The sequence below is a fragment of the Benincasa hispida genome, chromosome 1, assembly GCF_027475165.1.
Source record: "Benincasa hispida cultivar pf3 chromosome 1, pf3_genome.v1.1, whole genome shotgun sequence".
Lineage (NCBI taxonomy): Eukaryota > Viridiplantae > Streptophyta > Magnoliopsida > Cucurbitales > Cucurbitaceae > Benincasa > Benincasa hispida.
The window spans coordinates 25,907,714-25,927,997 of record NC_143478.1 but is presented as its reverse complement, the minus strand read 5'-3'; the positions used below and the strand labels follow the sequence as shown (position 1 = coordinate 25,927,997).

General features: G+C 35.7%; 2 protein-coding genes across 6 annotated transcripts; one reads left to right on the top strand and one right to left on the bottom strand.

The window, feature by feature from the left end:
* Positions 1-1,444: 1,444 nt before the first annotated feature.
* On the top strand, positions 1,445-12,713 carry LOC120073137 (protein transport protein SEC23 E). Its single transcript, XM_039025784.2, has 12 exons — positions 1,445-2,525; positions 2,629-2,802; positions 4,130-4,291; positions 5,056-5,198; positions 6,845-6,920; positions 7,003-7,175; positions 7,275-7,356; positions 8,385-8,462; positions 10,361-10,522; positions 10,631-10,894; positions 11,152-11,256; positions 11,980-12,713. The coding sequence occupies exons 1-12, from the start codon at positions 1,764-1,766 to the stop codon at positions 12,124-12,126; spliced, it is 2,328 nt and encodes a 775-aa protein (XP_038881712.1). The 5' UTR covers positions 1,445-1,763; the 3' UTR covers positions 12,127-12,713.
* Positions 12,714-14,136: 1,423 nt separating this feature from the next.
* LOC120082590 (Pentatricopeptide repeat (PPR) superfamily protein) lies at positions 14,137-19,412 on the bottom strand. Of its 5 annotated transcripts, none has more exons than XM_090315072.1 (5): positions 19,044-19,412; positions 18,648-18,839; positions 17,846-18,073; positions 15,242-17,344; positions 14,137-15,052 (listed from the first exon to the last, which is right to left on the bottom strand). In XM_090315072.1, the coding sequence occupies exons 1-5, from the start codon at positions 19,060-19,062 to the stop codon at positions 14,391-14,393; spliced, it is 3,204 nt and encodes a 1,067-aa protein (XP_090171198.1). In that variant the 5' UTR covers positions 19,063-19,412; the 3' UTR covers positions 14,137-14,390. The 5 variants fall into 5 exon arrangements, with proteins under 5 accessions (XP_090171198.1, XP_038893765.1, XP_090171201.1 ...); XM_039037837.2 differs by having other exon boundaries at positions 15,242-17,356; positions 19,044-19,385; XM_090315075.1 differs by having other exon boundaries at positions 15,242-17,356; positions 17,846-18,087; positions 18,619-18,839; positions 19,044-19,357.
* Positions 19,413-20,284: the final 872 nt, after the last annotated feature.

Here is a 20,284-nt window from a genome sequence, read left to right as displayed (position 1 = left end):
ATTTTTAAAAATTTTTTCTAAAGTTTTGTATTAAGATAAAATTTGATGTTGGTTGTTTTTATTTTATTTTTAACGGTGTGTGGGGGAGAATTAACCCTTTAATCTTGAAATTGACAATACAAATACTATGCCAAGATTTCTAAGTTATTGAATCCCTTTCGGTGGTGAACTTAGACTTATATTTGTCCAAACGATTTATTATTTTTTTTTTATTTTCTTTTGAAAAATTTATAATAAAGGAGAACCTAAAATTGGGTGTTAAGATTTATAAGTCATTGAATCCCTCCCAAACACGAACTTAAACCTACATTTATTAAAACCATTATTTTTATTTTTCTTGAACATTTGTACTAAAGAAAAAGGGAGATTTTCAAAAATATAAAAATAAAGAAAATTATTTACACAAAATAGTAAAATTTTAATTTTCTTTTATAGAGGTTAATAAAAGTCTATCAGGGGTAGCAATTGATAGAAGTCTATTGCTATAAACACTGATACGGACTATCGGTGTTTTTTTTTTTGCTATTCCTGTAAATAATTTGACATTTTTTCTATACGTGAAAATCTCTCAAAGTAAAATTTGAAGTTGGTGTTAAAATTTTCAAGTAATTGAATTCCTTCCAAAGATGAATTCAAACCTATTCTGTCCATACCATTATTTATCTATTCTTATTATTTTTCTTGAATTTTTATATTAAAATAAAACTCGATGTTGAGTATTGAGATTTTTAAGTAATTGAATCCCTTCCCGAGACAAACTTAAACCTACATTTTTTAACGAAGGCAACAAATTATCACATGCTAAACAAATATTCTCTTCGAGTAGAGTCCATACAAATATCACAAGCAACCCGTTATTTATAAACACAAACCTCAAATCTCTTTCATCTAGAACATACTTGCCTAAAACAAACAAGGAGCCTAACAAAACAATATCTTACATTACTCAAATTTAAATAACTAATTATGCATGAATAGATTCTCCAATGTCAACTTATAATAATAGTCATAACACCATAAAGGCTTCATAGTTTATATAGTTGGTCCAAATCCCAATCCCTAATGAATAGTAGGGACAAATCCCTTCCATTTTTATTAAAAAAAAAAAGTCAGTACTCGCTTACACACGAGTTAGTAAGAGCTTCTCATGCCTTATTTATGTGTTCGTCTTGATATTCTTTACATCTAATCTATAAGAGTGAATTTCACTCCAAATTTCAAATCATTAAGAATACATCAAGATAGTAGATATACACTTTTTTAAATTAAAACTAATATTGAAAATCGAACTATTGACTTTTAGAATGATAATCGATCTGTCATTGATTCGAAATTGAGAAACATGTATGGTTTTCTTTGCAAAAATAGTACATTGGACCCAAAAAAAAAAAAAATGGTAGTCACAAATGCAAAAGAAATAAAAGGAAGTTTCTAATAAATGCTTGCGTTTAAGCTTATTTGGCGCATTTTACAAAGTTAGACCAAAGGTGAGAGAAAATTTGAGATTTTCTAGTCATTTGGCCACCAAATCTCTTTCAATCTCAACCCCTCTTCCCAATTTCCCTTTTCTCTCTTCTTCTTCTTCAACCTGCGGTGACCCCTTCTCTGCAATTTCACAGGGGGTCGCCTCAAATTCGCCTGTTTGTCTCGTTTTTCTCTCTTTCCAATCCCACTTTCCAACACCCAATTTCTCCATTAGCGGGAAAAACCCACTTCCCATTCGAACAAAAACAAAGAATTCCCAATTCAGTTCTCTAATCACAATGTCAGAAATGGCGAACGCAGATCCCGAAGGAATCGATGGAGTTCGTATGTCATGGAATGTTTGGCCACGTACCAAGGTTGAAGCCAGCAAGTGCGTTGTTCCACTCGCCGCCTCGATCGCTCCGATCCGTCATCACCCTGAGATCCCTACTCTTCCATACGCGCCTCTCCGTTGCAAGTCTTGCTCCGCCGTTCTCAACCCATTTTCCCGTGTCGACTTCACCGCTAAGATTTGGATCTGCCCTTTTTGCTACCAGCGCTGCCATTTCCCTCCTCATTATGCCATGATCTCTGAAACCCATCTTCCTGGCGAGCTTTATCCTCAGTACACCACTGTTCAATATGCTCTTCCTCAATCTACTCATCCTAATCCTGCCCTAGATTCAACCCAGCAGGCGAATCCCTCCCCGGTTTTCCTTTTTCTGCTTGATACTTGTATGATCGAGGAAGAATTGGGGTTTGTGAAATCCGCGCTTAAAAGGGCGATCGGGTTGTTGCCTGATAATGCGCTTGTTGGATTTGTTTCGTTTGGGACTCAGGTTCAGGTTCATGAATTGGGATTCTCTGATATGTCTAAGGTGTATGTGTTTCGGGGTACGAAGGAGGTTTCTAAGGATCAGGTTTTGGAACAATTGGGTCTTGCAGTTGGAGCGCGGAGAGTTGCTGGAGCATATCAAAAGGGGGTTCAGAATGGATTCCCTAATTCGGGCGTTACACGTTTTTTGTTGCCTGCTTCTGAATGCGAATATACCCTCAATTCGGTAGGTTTGATTTGGTTCTCCGTTTCTGTTCATTTTTTACTGGTTAAATCCCATATTGGGTAGGGAAATTCTTGAACTCGGTTATATCTGTTATGAATCCTAGTTGTTGGATGAACTTCAAACGGATCAATGGCCTGTTTCTCCGGGTAATCGGGCATCCCGTTGCACTGGAGTGGCATTAAGTGTTGCAGCGAGTTTGCTTGGAGCTTGTTTGCCTGGAACTGGTGCTCGAATTATTGCTTTGGTTGGTGGACCATGCACAGAAGGGCCTGGCACGGTAACTACAAGAAAAGATATTTCTGTTCCTCGTTCTTTTTGTTCTGAATTATATATTATGTTTTGTGCTAGGACACATCCTATGTTAAGAATAATTTTCGTAAGTTACTTGATTTTTGGTTGTTAGAAGATTGTACAGAGGTTTAGAATTACGTTGTGAGAATTCATTTTGCTTTGTTTACTAACTTTTCATTGTACTTGATTCTGAACTTGCCATTTCTTTTTGTAGCATTGTGTCAATTTTGGTCATCTTATGCCGTTGACTTGTGTCTTCTTCTTCAAACTTGTTATCTGCATTGGTTCAAACCAATTTATCACTACAGAATAATATATGGGCCTTTTCTGGCTAATGTTTTTATTGCCGAATTAAGTGAGGATCCTTATGTCGTCACGTTTTACTACCATCATGTGAGACTGTGTTCGTGCAATCAATTGTTTGATAATTTTATCCAAGTCCGTGGGATAGTTAGTGGTTATTTCCCTTTCTCTTAACTGGAACCACTCCTTCATTTTGCTTTCGTTTGCATGTATCCATACATTTATGTAGTGCGACAAAAATATCTGCAAGGAAGTTTGGAAGTTGGATCCAATTGTTGCATGCACTTTACTTGGCACTGGAAAAACTGTGTTCATGTGCATTGACTACAGCAATGCAATTGAAAGCCTCTTTTTCATAACTGAACTAGCCATGGCCTGCAGAAGTTGTGGATTTAGTGTAAGAGCTTATAGAACCTGCATGGAGAAGTGGCAGATATCATCATTTCATCTATTTTATCTTTTGTTTTATTTCCTCTTTTTAGATTTATTCTCGCTCATTCTTAAGGCATAGCATCAGCTAATTTGACTATGATACAGTTCTTCTTTTTCTATATGTCCAACTTAGTTTATTCTTCTTCTTCTTCCTTTCTTTTACACTTTTCTTTCTTGGTGTTGGAAATACTTGGTCACTTTCACTAGGATTTTATCGTATACTCAGACAACTGCAGTATAGGGGGTTTTAACTTTGAAACAATATTTGACACATGTTGCACTTGCACCCGTAATTACTTGCATTGTCATACTTTATTATATCACTTAATTGTGATTGTTTCCATAATCAATTGTGGCGTACATGCATGCAACCCAAGTAATCAAAAGATATGACTGCATGTTATTTTGTACGTGATGAAGGCAACTACTCTCTTTCACGTGGACTTTGTTCTAGATGCAACATTCACTGGCACAATTGAATATTTGGAATTGAAAATGGAAATATCATCAACATTGTTCTCATTCCTTTTAATACTTATAATTGCTGATGTTTGGTTTATTGGATTGAACATTTACAGATTGTGTCCAAAGATTTATCAGATCCAGTACGTTCACATAAAGACCTTGATAAGGATGCAGCTCCTTACTTTAAAAAAGCAGTCAAATTCTATGAAAGTCTTGCAAAACAGCTGGTTGGCCAAGGCCATGTCTTGGATCTTTTTGCATCGGCACTTGATCAGGTTGCTATATAATTTACCTCAAAAGGAATCTGCCTCCTTTTAAAAATATAATTCAGCAATTATCAACAAAAGTAACATTAGGTTGGTTTCTTATAATTCAATAAAAGAAATCTTAGTCTTAAACAACATGAGATAACTTGTTTTTTACCTAGAGCCGTAAACTTAGGTTGAATTGATTTAGTACTTTTTCTCTATGAAAGTTGGCCTTTTATAAAATTATAAAAAAAAAAATGTTTTCATAGTTTTGATGATTTGCATACTAAATTAGCATATCTAAGTTACAATGATCCAGCTAAGGAGGCTTAAGTTAATGAATTTTGATATACTGTTTATTTGCTCAATACTTTCAACATAACGACTTCTTGATATATGGACTTTCGAATATTCGAATCTGACATACTTAATTGTTGATGAGTTCATTATTTTATATTTGTCTACCCAAGTTGCCAAGTTCATCTTACGAAGTATTTGTGCCTACTGTTCCACAAGGTAAAAAGTAATTGAAGCGATATAGAATCAGTCCATATTAGATTCGAACATCTGGATTCTATTCTTTTTTAACGGTATAAAATAAAACTGCTGTAGCATAATGATTATTTGATCTGAACAGAGATTTAAACAAACAATATTCTGCTAGGCTAGGTTTATATAATAATAGTGATGCAATCACTTTGTTGTAATAATGTTAAATTTATATTGTTATATGTATTTTTTTGTAGCTGTCTATAATCATGCTTCATTCATTGGATTTTTCAAACATATAGGTTGGTGTTGCCGAAATGAAAGTGGCAGTAGAAAAAACTGGTGGCCTTGTTGTTCTAGCAGAAAGTTTTGGACATTCTGTATTTAAGGACTCTTTCAAGCGTGTGTTTGAGGAAGGGGAGCACTCTCTTGGTCTTTGCTTTAAGTGAGTGCATAATTAGAAATATATTGTGGGGTTTCTTCTATTTCACGTAGCCCATATTTTAGTTTTTGCATGTTATTTTAAGTCATAAATGTTCATGTTTTTGTCATTGCTAACTACCTTGCTTGACTTGTCGGTAAGTAGATGCTGAAAGAGGCAAGCCATCAATCTAAATATTTTTTTTTTAACTTCATATTTCAACATCCCAAAATTGATCATTGTACTTTCTTTTTTCTAAATTGGATAAAGCTTTACAATCCTCATGTTTATTTCAATTAATCTACCATTCGTAGCTAGAGCTCTTGCTTTTTTTGACTTTTAAGTTGGATTTTTGGATATAATTTTAGATTCTTTTGAAAAATATGGATGGGCAAAAGGAAAAGGGGACATTGAGTTAACAGTTATCTAGTAGGAAAAATGTATGAAGTCCACAAATTATATGGCATGATTCAAAGTGGGCGATTGCAAGAATTTTTTGAGTATGATTTAAATTTTGATGACAGTGGAAATAATGTATACTCCTGTATAAGGTTATTGTTAGTATGGGCCTCCTCCGTCTAAGTGGACCAATGGTGGGATCAATGGCACATCCAAAAAACCATGGAAAGTTATCTCGTCTGAGTTTCCTTTGGTTTCCTAGTCATCCTCTCCCAGGCGAAGTCTCTATCTCTACCTTTCATTGACTTACGAGGAAACAATTGATGTCTCGGCTCTTTTATCTTTGCTTGGTGAGTTTTGGTTTATGCCAATAGGGGGGTTGTTCACCTTTGGAGCCCTTGTTTGTTCAAAGGTTAGTGAGTCTATTTTTTTCCTCTGTGTGGAAGGTGAAAATTTCTAAGGGAGTCATGTTCTTTGTGTGGTAGATTATGCATGAAAAAGTTAACACCTTGAACAAACCATAGCAGAAATTCTTTCTGGTTAGGCCGCATTGTTGTATTTTTTGTAGGAAGGTTATCGAGGACCTAGATCATATCCTCAGGGGTTTGTGACTTTACATGGGCTTTTTGGTGTGGTTTCTTTGAGGTGTTTGGCTTTAGCTTGCTAGTTCTCAGGGCTGTGTGGGGTTGATTGAGGAACTTTCCTTCCCAGCCATCTAGTGAGAAAGAGCTGTTTTTGTGGCAGGCTGGGGCTTGTGCTATCCCTTGGGATCTGTGGGGCGAGAGAAATAATAGTATCTTTAGGGGGAGTGAGAGTCCTCCGACGATGTTGGGCCCTTGTTAGATTTTTGTGTTTCTCCCTAGGCCTTGGTTTTGAGGCCTTCTTGTAATTATTTGTTAAGCCTCATTTTATTTGACTAGAACTCCTTGTGGTTGACTCTCTTTTTGTGGGCTTCTCTTTTTTGTATGCTCATGTATTCTTTCATTTTTTCATTATGAAAGTCTGGTCCTTCATAACAAAAGAGTACATTCCCGTAATAGTAGTGAAGGGATAATGGATATTGGTAAGATGGGAAATATAAAAAGGAAATATAGTCGTATGCATTGTTTGTTTGGCTGTTGCTTCTGGTTTGTCTACATCCTCTGGATCTACTTTGTACAAGTGTAATTCACGTTTAGAAACATGCATCTAATTCTTGTACTATATTTTTTCTGCCTCTATTAGCCCAGAGGATATCATTTCATGTCACATGATACCTACCTTTATTTCAGTGGCACCCTTGAGATCAATTGTTCAAAGGATATCAAGATTCAGGGGATAATTGGACCTTGCACATCTTTGGAGAAGGTTGGCTTTATCTTCTCCATATCAAATTTTCCATTTATTTGATTGCTGCATGGAATTGATTGCTGCTTGTGCATATATTCAGAAAGGTCCCGCTGTTGCCGATACCGTTATTGGGGAGGGGAATACTACCATGTGGAAAATGTGTGGCCTTGACAAAAGCACTTGTTTGACAGTGTTTTTTGATCTTACATCAAGTGATAGGTCAAGTACTCCAGGGACTGCAAATCCACAGTTGTATTTGCAGTTTCTTACTAGGTAAGCTATCAATTGTGATGATTTATTATTGTCTGGTAATGCTACATGTGTCATTGCATTGTATAATATTGTTGCGGCTATTTATTATTATGATTGCAGTTATCAAGATCCTGAAGGTCAGTCTATGCTTCGGGTTACCACTGTCACTAGAAGATGGATAGACACTGCTGTTAGCTCGGAGGTTTCTTATTTTACATTGTTCAAAATTTTTCTGCTGATAAATATTACTCTATTTCTACATTTCTGAAATCTAGTATTTCCAATGGGCACAATCAACTAAAATTTCTCATTGGAGAAAGCTTAGCAAAAGAATAGTGAGGTCTATGCATGTTACCATATTTAATTTTGAGAGTTCCTTTTATTGTTGCTAAAAACAGAGATGAGAGAACGTTTTTCATCTTCATATTTGAAGCTTGGATCTTAATTCTTGCTTTCCTGCTTGTCATCCCTAAACTTCATTGGGGAGTTCCATCGTGTACATGTCTGAAGGAACCTCAACACAAGTTACTAGGAAAAATTCTTGCTAAAAACTAGTGTACATGTCTGAGGACGGGATTATTTATTTCATCTTCAACTTTGGCTCTGTATGCATTCAATTATATCAAAGTGATATGTAATTGGAAGATTGGTTTGGACGAGATTTGACCCTGAAGATGAGCAATGAAGTTTGTAATTTATGCATAGGCAGAAGGTGTGGTTAGGTGGTAGGTGGACTTTTAGAATGCTACTCTTTTTTTCTGTTAAACCCAAGGCCTTGTTATTATCTTGAGCGTACTAATTCAATTAGTCCATTGATAAGCATTGGTGGAAATAATTTTTCTCATAATCCTTTTTAGGAGTAGAAGCGTCATGATTGGTGTGGTGTGGTTTTACTTATAACATTCAACTATTGCCCTTAATTGCCATTCACACGTACAAATGAACATCACCATTTCTATTCATGGAAAATGTTCACCAGTTAACGTGGGCTAAAAAAAATATTTCTAGGAGTGGTTGTATCATGGTTGATATGCTCTTGTTTTAATAAGCAATTATCAACCTATCTTGTGATTTTCGTCGCACGCATACACTTAAGCTCTCTGTATTTGTTCTCTTTCTCTATCTCCATGAACAATGAAAGGCCAATACACACTCATGAATTTCTGTTTGGTTCTCTTTCTCTATCTTGATGATTGGTGAAAAGTTGAATCTTTGAGGCATTGATTTCAGGAATTGGTGCAAGGGTTTGATCAAGAGGCTGCTGCAGTTGTTGTGGCGAGATTAACTTCCTTGAAAATGGAGATGGAGGTATTTTAGAATTTATGTTCCAGTATTTAGTTGAACATCTCATGAAACAAAATTTTTTCCTTTCCGAAAACGTCCCCATCCTGCTTAATTAGTTAAATCTATGGCCGCGTCCCAAAGAAAATGATAGTCAATTTAACTGTGTTGAGGGAGTATGAGAGAGATTGAACTCGAGAAGATTGCATTTGTCATTTCAGAACTTGTGATCCTTGCATGGATTCAGGTGCTAGTTTTGAATGGAACTAAAAATTTGTTGGCCCAGAAATTACTTTTTGTTTGAATTTGCATGCATATAAGGTCTAAGTTAATAGGTTCTTAAGCTGTTCTTTTTCTTCTTTTTGTTTTTGGGTGTGTAAGAATTATTCACTTCAATGAAATAGGTTAGAAGGATAAACCTAGTCCCTTGGGCTTTTACTTGCTAATTCCTTTTTAAGAAAGTTACTACCGCCCATCCTCTCCCTAAAGAGATGGCCAAGGTTTTTTTAAGGTGAAAGTCTTCTTATGGACTACTCTACTCTGATCTTTGAGTGCAAATTTATTTATTATTTTCTTTGGTAAGCATGCAAACTTTCATTGAGAAGAAAATGGAAGTATTACAAGGGCTACAAAAGCTAGATAAAAAGAGGGAGCCCAAGAACAAACTATTGAAAAGGGTTCCAATCCATCAAACCAAGAAGCAATTTTTTTTTTTTAATTGGAATTCTGCACCCGCTCCCAGGGATGTTTGTTCCTTTCAGAGATAGTTGTCCTGATCTTTTTAGGCCTTTTCAGCATTAGTTGGATTGTGCTATGTATAGATGGCTTTGAACACTTTACTTTGTGCCCATTTTAAAAGGACAGCTGGAGTGATCCAACTTAATGGCCGCAGTTTTCTTTGCTATTTTGTGTGGATTATTTTGCTGAGGAGGAAATATAGAATTTTTTGTAAGGTTAAGAAGTCGGGTGAGGAGGTTTGGGAGGCAGTGAGGTTTGTTGCCTCTTTGTTGGCATTAGTAACTATTTTTTTGGTAATTATGGTCTTGGTCTTGTTCTGTTGGATTGCAGTCCATTTTTGTATCTAGGGTTGTACATTTTTCTTTTTCTTTCTCGAATGTGATTGTATTCTTTCATTTTTCTCAATTAGGCTCGGTTTCTTATTAAAAAATAATGAAAGCCACGAGTGGTATTTTGTTAGACTTGGAGGTTTGGTCAGAGAGGAATAGAAAATAATTTCCAAGAAGAATTCAAGGAGCCGTATAATCTTCGCGAAAATACTTCTTCTGTATCCTGGCCTCTCTGGAGCTTGTTCAAAACATATTTTAGTTAATGTTAACTCAAATTGGAATGATATCTTTTGTGAACTTATTTTTCCGTTTAGTAAATGAAATTTCTTTCTTATAGAAAGAGATGAAAGATAAAATATTACAAGAGAAGTGGACCAACCGTAGTCAGGAATTACTATCAATTTCAAAACAACCCTGGAAACTTTGTTACATCTGCCTGGGTTGTATAATTTTCTTTTCTTTTTTTGTTTTTATTTATTTATTATTATAATCTATATAAGCAGGAACTTCATATCAATAAGAAAAGTGTTCAGTCGAGAGGATGAGGCTTGGTCATAAACAAGAAACTGAAAGAAATACAGAGATGAGTCTTACTAGATAAAATATCCGAGCATGGTAGACAAATTTAAATAATTTTATGTATCATAGCCTGAATAACTGCCAATTTGCTAATTTTGAGTTTCTTCTAAATTTCCAAGTGTTTAAGTGCCTCTTCTGATTGCACTCAGTCCATGAGTTCTTAAAGAAGGACGAAATTGCATTCTGCTAACTAGGTTTTGTTGCTTGCTGGCTTAATTGGTCATCTACTCGTATCTCCAAAGTTATAAGTTACCTCATGTTAAATTTTACTCTTATCAGGAGGGGTTCGATGCTATTCGGTGGTTGGATCGATCCTTGATTCGCCTCTGTTCTAAGTTTGGTGATTATCGGAAAGACGATCCATCTTCCTTTACTTTAAATCCTTGCTTTTCTTTGTATCCTCAGTTCATGTTTAATTTGCGGCGTTCACAATTTGTACAGGTATTTGCATCTATTAGGATCTCATGCTTGAAGTTATTCATATCAATATGATCCAATGAAAAGATGATTTACATTCTTTTGGTTGGATCCTTGCGATCCTATGTGCAGGTCTTTAACAACAGTCCAGATGAAACTGCATATTTTAGGATGTTGTTAAACAGGGAGAACATCACGAATGCTGCAGTGATGATTCAGCCATCACTAATATCGTACTCGTTCAATTCACTCCCTGCACCAGCGTTGTTAGATGTTGCTTCCATTGCAGCTGATCGCATTCTCCTGCTAGATTCTTATTTCAGTGTTGTCATATTTCATGGAATGACAATAGCACAGTGGCGTAATATGGGATACCAAAATCAGCCAGAACACCAAGTTTGTGCTTTCTTGAATTCAGTCCCTCTACTACTACTGTTGAAAGTCAGAAATTTTGATTTTTGTTTTTGGAAGTCTGATTTTATATTCACCCATTTTAGGAACTTCCACCGTTTATGGCAATATCCATTTGCATTTTTTCTTTTTGGAGAATAAATTTGAAAATGAGATTGCATTTCCTATACTTGTCATTTGATAGTTCGTAATGGGAATATCAACCATATCTTCCATTAATCAATCTAACAATCTTTCCACAGGCATTTGCACAGTTATTGCAAGCTCCACATGATGATGCCCAAATTATTATTAATGAGCGTTTTCCAGTACCTCGTTTGGTTGTCTGCGATCAACATGGTTCCCAGGTCATTTTTTTCCCCTTCATCTGCAGCTTTCATTCACAGAAAAAATATTGTTTTGCAATAATACTTGAATGCTATAGAATTTATTTTGTGCTTTTGCTGTCATTATTATTTTAGGCTTCTCGCTCAATTTGCTAGTAATATCACATATCTGATTGTATGTTTTGTCTCTTAATAGCCTTTGCGTCCTCAGTCCTCACTCAAAATGATCTTGCGCAACGCATGGCTACTTAATTTTAGATGCTTGGCTCGATTTGTTTCCTACAGTTGTATTATTAAGATGCTTGGGAGTTTCATACTAGGAAAGTTCAAGGCCTGTTTTTTGTTTGTTTGATTGCTCTTTGTTTATTTGTTTGTTTGTTTTAATATTTTTAATATTATCATCGCCTTTTTTATGCTTTTACATTTATTATATGTATATATTTGTTTGAAATCATAACCAAAACTTACAGTGTGAGAGTTCTTATAATTTTTTTAATTATATAAACTGGCTATAGATACTTATGGCGTGTGAAGCATAAGGAAAGAAATTCATCGGTATAAGTACTTATTTCTAGTGTCTGCAATTTGTTTTCCATCTGTTCTTAAATGATTGCTGGTAGATGTTTGGTTTATTTAATTAATGCATGTGATTGTAAAAGTGAATGAACGAAACTATTCTTACCTATCACCCATCTGAAGGTCCATATTAACATTGTCGTTTTATAATCTTGATTTTCTGAGCAGGCTAGATTCTTATTGGCAAAGTTGAATCCATCAGCAACATATAACAATGCTCAAGAAATAGCAGCCGGATCAGATATCATATTTACGGATGATGTTAGCCTTCAAGTGTTCTTTGAGCATCTTCAGAGGTTGGCTGTGCAATCTTGAGAATAGATGGCTTTCTTGAGGCTTATAGGAAAAATCTGATCGTTCTTGCTGTGGGAAAAATTCACTGAGGGTTATGTATATCTGGTGTGTTATTGACTTCTTTTCTGGTCTTTCCATTATTTTCCAAGTTGAGAAGCCAATATTCCCACATTCTCTCATTTGAAGAATATATTGAGGAACACTGATAAAAAAAAAATTCTTTTTTTGGGGGGATATTCTCTTTCGGCATTGCTGCTTAATAAAGGGTCACAAAGGTTATTTGAGCTTCAAGTTAGTTTATATGAGGGAAGGGGCAAAAGAAAGGAGAGGCTTGTTGGGAATGTAATTTAGAGGAATCCTTCAACAGCTTAGACATTTGTGAAAGTCAATTCTGTTAGGAGTTTTGGTTCTTCAATTTGTTATTTTGTATTGAGGTTAGACCACAAGTATTTTTGATGATTCTCCAAGTAAATTATAAGGAAGGGAGCTTAGTCAAATTGTGTTTGTGTTTTCAAAGTCAGGCTTGCAATTGCAATTTTATTTAAAAGACTCATACCTGTTGATTATTCAATTCAATTAATAGGATTATGAACTTTCTATTTCTATTTTATCAGGTCTTGGAAGATTTCTCCACCCTTATTATGGGTGGTTTTAAACCCCCTCTCCCCCTTCCCCCCCTTCCCCCCCTTGACTTTATAATTTTTTTAGTGAAATGTTTCTACCACCAACCCTCCCAACCCCCCAACAATTCGAGGATTCTAAAGATGATTTGTTTTCTTTTTTGGGTATTTTGCAGTTTGGATGAAGTGATGTTTTGGATTCTACTTAGTTTTTCCTTATTGCAGATGTGTAATATATCCTTTAGTTCATGGATCAATTTGATTATGTTCATTGAGTAGGGTTGTTTGGGATCAGATCGAACTTTCAATCGTATGATTCATATTAGTTGAGTTCTCGTGTTAGTATCACCCATTTATTTTAGGTCCTCAACTAGTACACCGTTCTCTTATCTCATGTTAGTGTCACTCATTTATTTTTGGTCTTCAACTAATACACTGTTCTCTTATTTTCCCAGGTAAGGTTCCAAGTTTTCCTCTCATGTCTAAAAGGTTTTCGATGAAATCCTGATTTATACCCCTAAACTAGAGCGGTTATATAATTAAAGCTTGAATTTAAACCATTATTAATAAATAGATTTAGACAAATAGTGATTTAAAACTATTATCGCATGATTTTACTTTAATTTTAAAATATAATTAATTAGAATGAGATTTGTTGAAGTAACCCAATTCCATGAGTTTCGAACAGATAGAGATTTAAAATTATTATCACATGATTTCACCTTAATTTTAAAAACTAAATATGTATATAATTAATTAGAATGAAATTTGTCAAAGTAACCCAACTCCATGAGTTTCGAACTCTAAATCATTATTAATGAATCAATTAGATAGAGATGTTGATTTAAAACTATTATCACATGATTTCACTTTAATTTTAAAAATAAATGTATATAATTAATTAGAATGAGATTTGTCGAAGTAACCCAACTCCATCGAATTCGAACTCTAAACCATTATTAATGAATCAATTTAGACAGTGATTTAAAACTATTATCACATGATTTCACTTTAATTTTAAAAACTAAATATGTATATAATTAATTAGAATGAGATTTGTTGAAGTAACCCAACTCCACGAGTTTCAAACCAAAGAGTCAACTTTTCTGGTTCGAATCAACTTTTCTTTATGAGCTCAGTACATGTATGTATTAGAATGTAGAAGAGTGAACGGGTCACATGATCTTCCAGTTCATTGTCATGCTTCCACACTAAGCTATCCTTCTCAAAGAAGCTTAATTTTAACATCCTCATCAATCATTCACCACCTTATAAAAATATTAAAAATCATTTATAATTACAGGCTTTTCTTTTTAATATATATAAATCTTATTAACAAAAGAAGATGTGATGAAGTTACTCAATGATTAGGACAAATTAATGCTTCTGATATTCCAAAGAGACCCTACCATTTGAACTTCTAAAAAATCAGGCTACTTACAAGAGCCATTTATTATAACATCACTAAGGAATGTCCAGATATAAACCAAACAGATATTAAGATAAAATATGATTCTAGAAAGAAGAGGAAAAGGCCAACATTTGCCACAAAAAGCAAAGCATCCTGAAATTTTAGCAGACAAAAAAGGGCAGGGGCAGTCCAAGTAATGTATGGAGTATTCTATAGAAGTAGATCATACAGCTAGATAACAACAATCTACTCTACTAATGCACTGAAGAACAGCATACAAATTGAGCCCAATATGGCCTCCCTTTTCTCCTTTCTCTTCTGATGTCTGACGGGTATCTTGCAGGAGAGTTCCACTCATTTGCAATCTCCCTGTTTCCCAAGTGTGAGGTAGGCGATTTCGGCCGTGTAATGGAGTCGACTTGTTTCCCAATGGAGTCATTTTTCATCGGTTTTTCATCTTTCTGAATCATAGAAGCCAGATTATTTATTTGGGTTGGCGATTTCTGCTTGTTTTCAAGTGCAGCATCATCCAAAAGGTTCTTGAGAGCAGTGTGTGGCTTTCCTGCACTCCAGTTCGTCACCTTGGCGATAATTGCCTCGTTCTTCTTTCTTCCTGGTGAGTTGTTTGCAACATGAGCATTAGACGGAAACCAGGCAGCTTGTAGAGATGCAGAATTTGGCTGCTCTCGGTTTCGTGCAGTCTGGATTTCAGTAGTGGCTGAATTTTGGATTCCTCCACCATTTGGTTCAACCAATGTCATAAACGATGGTGGCTCAAACAGATCAGATCTGTTGGAATGTTGTCGCTCAGTTGCAGCATCCACCTTTTTCAAATTGGTTTCCTCTGCTCCGGTTCGCGCTTGTAGTGTTACTTCACTGTCGAGAATGGCTGGCAAATCGGACTGAGTTGAGAGCACTGTCCCTCATGATCAAGAAAATACATTAATTATCACGAAAGTTTTTGTTCTAGAAAAGCATTATCAGTTATCATTAAGACAATATGGGACACATTATGCACAAACAGAAATTCTACAGCTAAACACCAATTGGAAAAACATCTATCAATGAAAACCTCAAGTGCAGTTTACACAAAATATAAGAATACCTGAGACAGAACCCCAGTTGCCTTCAAGACTGTCAGTTTGACTAATCGCATCGACTGAAGCATCAAGAAGGGATGACGTAAGCTGTGGTTTTACGTCGGTTTTCACACCATCATCTTTCCAAGTTTCAGAAGCAACTCTAACTCCATCTCCAGCAAGCTGGCTCACACTGCCATCCTGAAAAGCATCTGATCTTCCAGTGACAGTTTCATTACTGACATAAACCAAATTTGCGTCGTTGTTGGCATGAATGTTGGAAGAGTTCCGAACTGAGTTAAAATCTCCAATATGACATGACTGATCATCAGAATTTACTTCACTAACCATATGTACAGAACTACTACTATCATCTTTTTTTACACTTTCCTGAGTATGTGAAGTTAAAGTAATGTCAATTTTTCTTGAGTCTGTGCTTTCAGTCAGATATATTTTCCTCGGAGATTCATTTGCTCTCTCTTCTGAAACCGCAATGCATTCATTCTCCTTGCTGTTAGTGGTAGGTTCAGGTGTGGAACCGATCCCAATTGAAAACTTTTCCTCTGAAAGGTCTTTTTTGTCTTCAACTACAGCTGTATTCAAATTGTCAGATTTATCCTTTTCATTAATATTATCTTTTCTTTCATGAGTATCAACTGGAAGATGAATTTGTACTGTGTCCCTGTTCACATCATCAGGTAGAAGAACCTGTCCTCTCCCAGCTTCACTGAGCAAGACTTCTGTTACATTTTCAGAAAGATTAAGAGAACTATTGGGGGTTGCCACTGATTCAACTCCTGAAGAAAGGGAGGCTGAGGGAATACTATCCATCCCGGAATTTGCAGCATCACTTAAGATTTGACTCTTACCGCCGTGCTTTTCATTTTCACTGAGTACACCTTTAGTCTGAGCTGCATTTACTTCTTGAATGGGAATTTCTTCTGCTTCCTGGCCGCAATTACTAGAACAATCAGCTTTCACATCAACTGACACATTATTGACTCCACTTTCTTGTTTTTGCCTACTTTCCACAGTTTTTGTGTCGAAAGAAGCTACTTCAGAGGTTTGATAAAATGGCTCTGCTCGCAAAGTGAAAGAATTCTCTTTGAGAATGGGTTCCTTAAAATTGTCTTCCAAACCACCGACTCTTTCACGAGGGTCCTGTACATCACTATTGGTTAATTTAACTTCCTTATGGTCCTTTGAATTTTCAATCAGAGCCTCAGGGCGGTCTATGATATTTAAGTCGCTTGACACAGAAGGCAGATGCACATTGTCATTCTCTCCTTTTATTATATCAGTATCTAGTAAGTTGTTAGAACTGCAAGACTCTAGTTCTTTTCGAGCATCGGATATCATTCGAGTCAAGTCAATGGGTTCAACGTCTGAAACAACCACACTTTGGGGTTTACGTTCTACTTCTGAAAGAATAACACTTTGGGGCATTTCAGAATGGATGGACACGTCATTGTCAGCCACTGATTGAAGAGGTTCATTATGTGCAAAAGGCTCTGTAGGTATCTCGATGGTTTTTTCCATCTTCGGTAATGGCTTAGATTTATAATTATCAATTTTTCCAGATGGTGCTGTGAATTCTGTGTTCTTACACAAGTCAAAGTCCTCATCATCACATCTTCTATCAGTAGATGGCAAGAAACAATGAGACACATTTTCAACACCATCAATGTTCAGCTCTTGTTGCAGAGCAGGCATTATAGTTTCGGGTTCATTCAGGTACAAGTCACCTGTAGTAGTAGTAGCAGCATTCATATGATCAATGGATGGAATCACTGAGTTCCCATTTCTAAAGTTGGTCTCAAGATTCCCATATTCTAGATTAATTTTGGTTTCCTGCTCTGTTTCTGCACCAACTGAATTTTCCACTTTCTGGTTTTCAGTTGAAGAGCTTGATGTCTCAAGATCCACAAGTTCTTGATTAATTTTGGTTTCCTGCTCATCTCCCAACTGGTCGATATCAGTTTCTGCAACAGCTAAACTTCCATTTTTTCGATTTTCAGCTGAAGAACTTGATAACAGAGTTCCAGATTCAGTCTCAAGATTCACAAGTTCTTGCTTAATTCTGTTTTCCAGCTCACATCCTGACTGATTGATAGTAGTTTCTGCAATAACTGAATTATCCACTATTTGGATGTCAGTTGAAGAGGTTGAACATAGAACAAAATCTAAGTATTACACAAACATAGATTGTAAAAAATTCAAAGAACATGAAGTACGACTGTATTTCCCAAACAGTAAAATGACATTACATTTTACGTCAAAAAAGCGAAACCCATCTCAATAGCTCTGATAACAGTATAAGAAACTAGCATAGCATATGACATGAAGGATGAGCTTATCTACTTATTAGTGCTTCCCTTCAGCGATTCAAAACTTTCTTTTTTCAATTATTTCTTTCTAATTAATGTTGTAGCCCACTTTGATTATTTCACAATTTTCAATCACATAATGGCAATGGCCGTCCAAGAATACACCATTTGTGGAAGAAAAACCTTGTTAAACTTTTTCCATAATTGAGGTAACACATCTAAAAGATTAACAAGAAATCAAAATAATGATTGAAACTAACTGACTATAAATAGCTAATAATATGTCCCAAACATTAAACGTACCAAGAACTTCTTTGTCTTTCAAAATTTTGGAGCTACTCGTTTCACCCTCCACCACCATCTTTTCCGCACTTACTGAATCCAAAGCATCTACCATGGATTTGTTTGGTCCTACACCCTCTGAAAACTCTGCAACAGCATCTGAAAACACTTCATCTTCAGATTCCTTTGATTTTGTTTTCATGCTATCAACACCCTCGTCTCTGCAACTCCCTCCCAAGACTTTTGGACCTATGCAGCATTTACTGACATAATTAAAAACACCTTAAGGCACAGAAGTTTTCATTATCACAGGCCCCCTCCTTTCCAACAGAAAAAGAAAGAAGAGATAAAAGCAAGAAAAGAAAGAGAGAAAAAGAGAGATAGATGTAACTTTTCAGCTTGGCATCCTAATTTGGTCCATCAACTTTCTTACTTTAATCCCTAAACTTCCAATTTTCATCCATTCTCTTTTGTACCCTCAACTTTTAAATATTCTGTTTTCCCCCTAAATTTTCCAAGATATTTGAGTCTTCTCATTAATACTCATTAATCATTTAAAGAACATAAATTCACTTAGAAATCAAACACCTAACCAATAAGTACTAATCGTCCAAGTTGACGCATAATAATCAAATAAATAAACAAAAGATATACTGATGCCAGGTTTCCATTAAATAATTCATTAGAAAAAAAGTTAATAGCAAGGACTAGAATTGCTTTTCATCCAAAGTTCAAGACTACAAAAGAAGAAAGTTCAGAGAAGAAGATTTAAACCCAACTTTTACAAAACCTACAAAGAACAGAGTGTAAAGAGACTTCTCACTGGAGATTTTGTGATCAACATCATCATCTGAAACGACAGTCAAGAGAGTATTAGCCTCAGACTCAACCAACTTGGAACCTTCAATTGTTCCACAAACCCTCTTGTGTGCACGCCTGTGTTTAGCACTCGGATGAGGATTTGGAAAGAGCCAACCACATTTGTTGCAAACATGAACTCCATGGCTCTCTTGCCCTACAAAACCCAACAAAACCATTTATCACAAACATACTTAACAAACAAACAACTAATTTCCAAAACCCACAAAAACCCAAATCCCAAATCCTCAATAAACCCCAATAAGCCAAGATTCCACCACCAATTTCAACAAACAAGAACCAAGACAAAGAAACAAAAGAAAAAACAGAACAAAACCCAAAAGTCTAAAGGGGGACTTACTCTGATCTCGATGCTCCATTTCTGAAAAAGGGAGAGAAAAGCCAAGAAAAATGAAAATGGAAATGTAAAAACAGGGAGTTAGTTAACTAAACAAGAAGAAGGAAATGAAGAATCATCATTCTTTAGGATAAAAGGGGAAATGGGAATTTCAATTCATTCATTGATTCATTCATTTGATTCAAAAGAGAGGAAAAAAGGAAAGGAAAAAAAAAAAGGGAGAATGGAGAAAAGTCTAATGGTGGGGTTATGAGAAAAAAGGGGTTGCGGTCAGTGTAAAACAGTGAGAGAGACTAGCGCCTGCAACGGCTTACGCTGTAGCTTTTCATGTGCTAAACCTTCTTCATTTCATACAATTACAAAGCTTACCGTACTGACCCTTTGCTGTTGGAGGAGTAATTGTGTGCACCCGATCCTACATAAGGCCTTGTGGGATCGTCTTCTCGAAAGGGCCTAGTTTGTCTGAACAGTTTCAGCCGTACGTGTGCGTGTTTTTTTCTCCGTACGACGACACATACAACCCAACCACCGCCACTGGAAAAAATATATATTTTTCTTTTACTAAAAAAGGTTTAATTACAGGGTATTTTCTTGTTTTGAGAATGTGGAGATTTAAATCATAGACCCTTCTAAAGTCTCAACACATCTCAATTACGAGGAAATTGATTAAAATACACATTCTCGAGGTCCAAAATGATTTTTTTTCTATTTTTAAATTTTAAAAATTTTGACCATTTCCTTATCTTATCATCAAGCAATTTTATAAAACCATCCTTATTTCTTCTTCTTTCAATGCTTCTTCTCCACTGCATCTAATTTCAACGAGATCACGCACTAGCTTTGACGAGTCCGCACGAACAACTCTAACCATTTTCTTCTTCTTCTCCCCCTCTGTCCAGTTTGTCTTGTAGAGTCGAGGTCGAGCGAGAGAGCGAGCATGGGAGTGCAAAAGTGAGAATAAAAGAGTGAGACTGTGAGGGAAAGGGAGAGAGGAGAGTAATTTGTGAGAGGAAATGGAGTAAGACGAGAAAGTCTATTCTGCATATGCGAAGTTCCTTTTTGGTAATTTCACCCAAATTTAATTGTGGCAAAAGGCAAAAGGCAAAAAAAAAAACTCATTTTTAGAAAGTATGTCAAATCTCATTTTCTTCCCAAATTTCGGACATCCATCTAGTAAAACTCTCAATTATACTCACTTTGACCATTGATAGGTTTTTGATCTGTTTGATATTTTTTTATAAATC

Bases quoted from the DNA above. Each gene is read 5' to 3' on its own strand.
- LOC120073137 (XM_039025784.2), top strand. From the start codon at position 1,764: ATGTCAGAAATGGCGAACGCAGATCCCGAAGGAATCGATGGAGTTCGT. The intron at 5,199-6,844 runs GTGAGTGCATAA...CCTTTATTTCAG, and splicing joins TCTCTTGGTCTTTGCTTTAA to TGGCACCCTTGAGATCAATT. The intron at 11,257-11,979 runs GTCATTTTTTTC...TTTTCTGAGCAG, and splicing joins GCGATCAACATGGTTCCCAG to GCTAGATTCTTATTGGCAAA.
- LOC120082590 (XM_039037837.2), bottom strand. The intron at 18,074-18,647 runs GTGAGAAGTCTC...AATGCTGCATAG, and splicing joins TGTTGATCACAAAATCTCCA to GTCCAAAAGTCTTGGGAGGG. The intron at 17,357-17,845 runs GTACGTTTAATG...ACATCCAAATAG, and splicing joins GAAAGACAAAGAAGTTCTTG to TGGATAATTCAGTTATTGCA.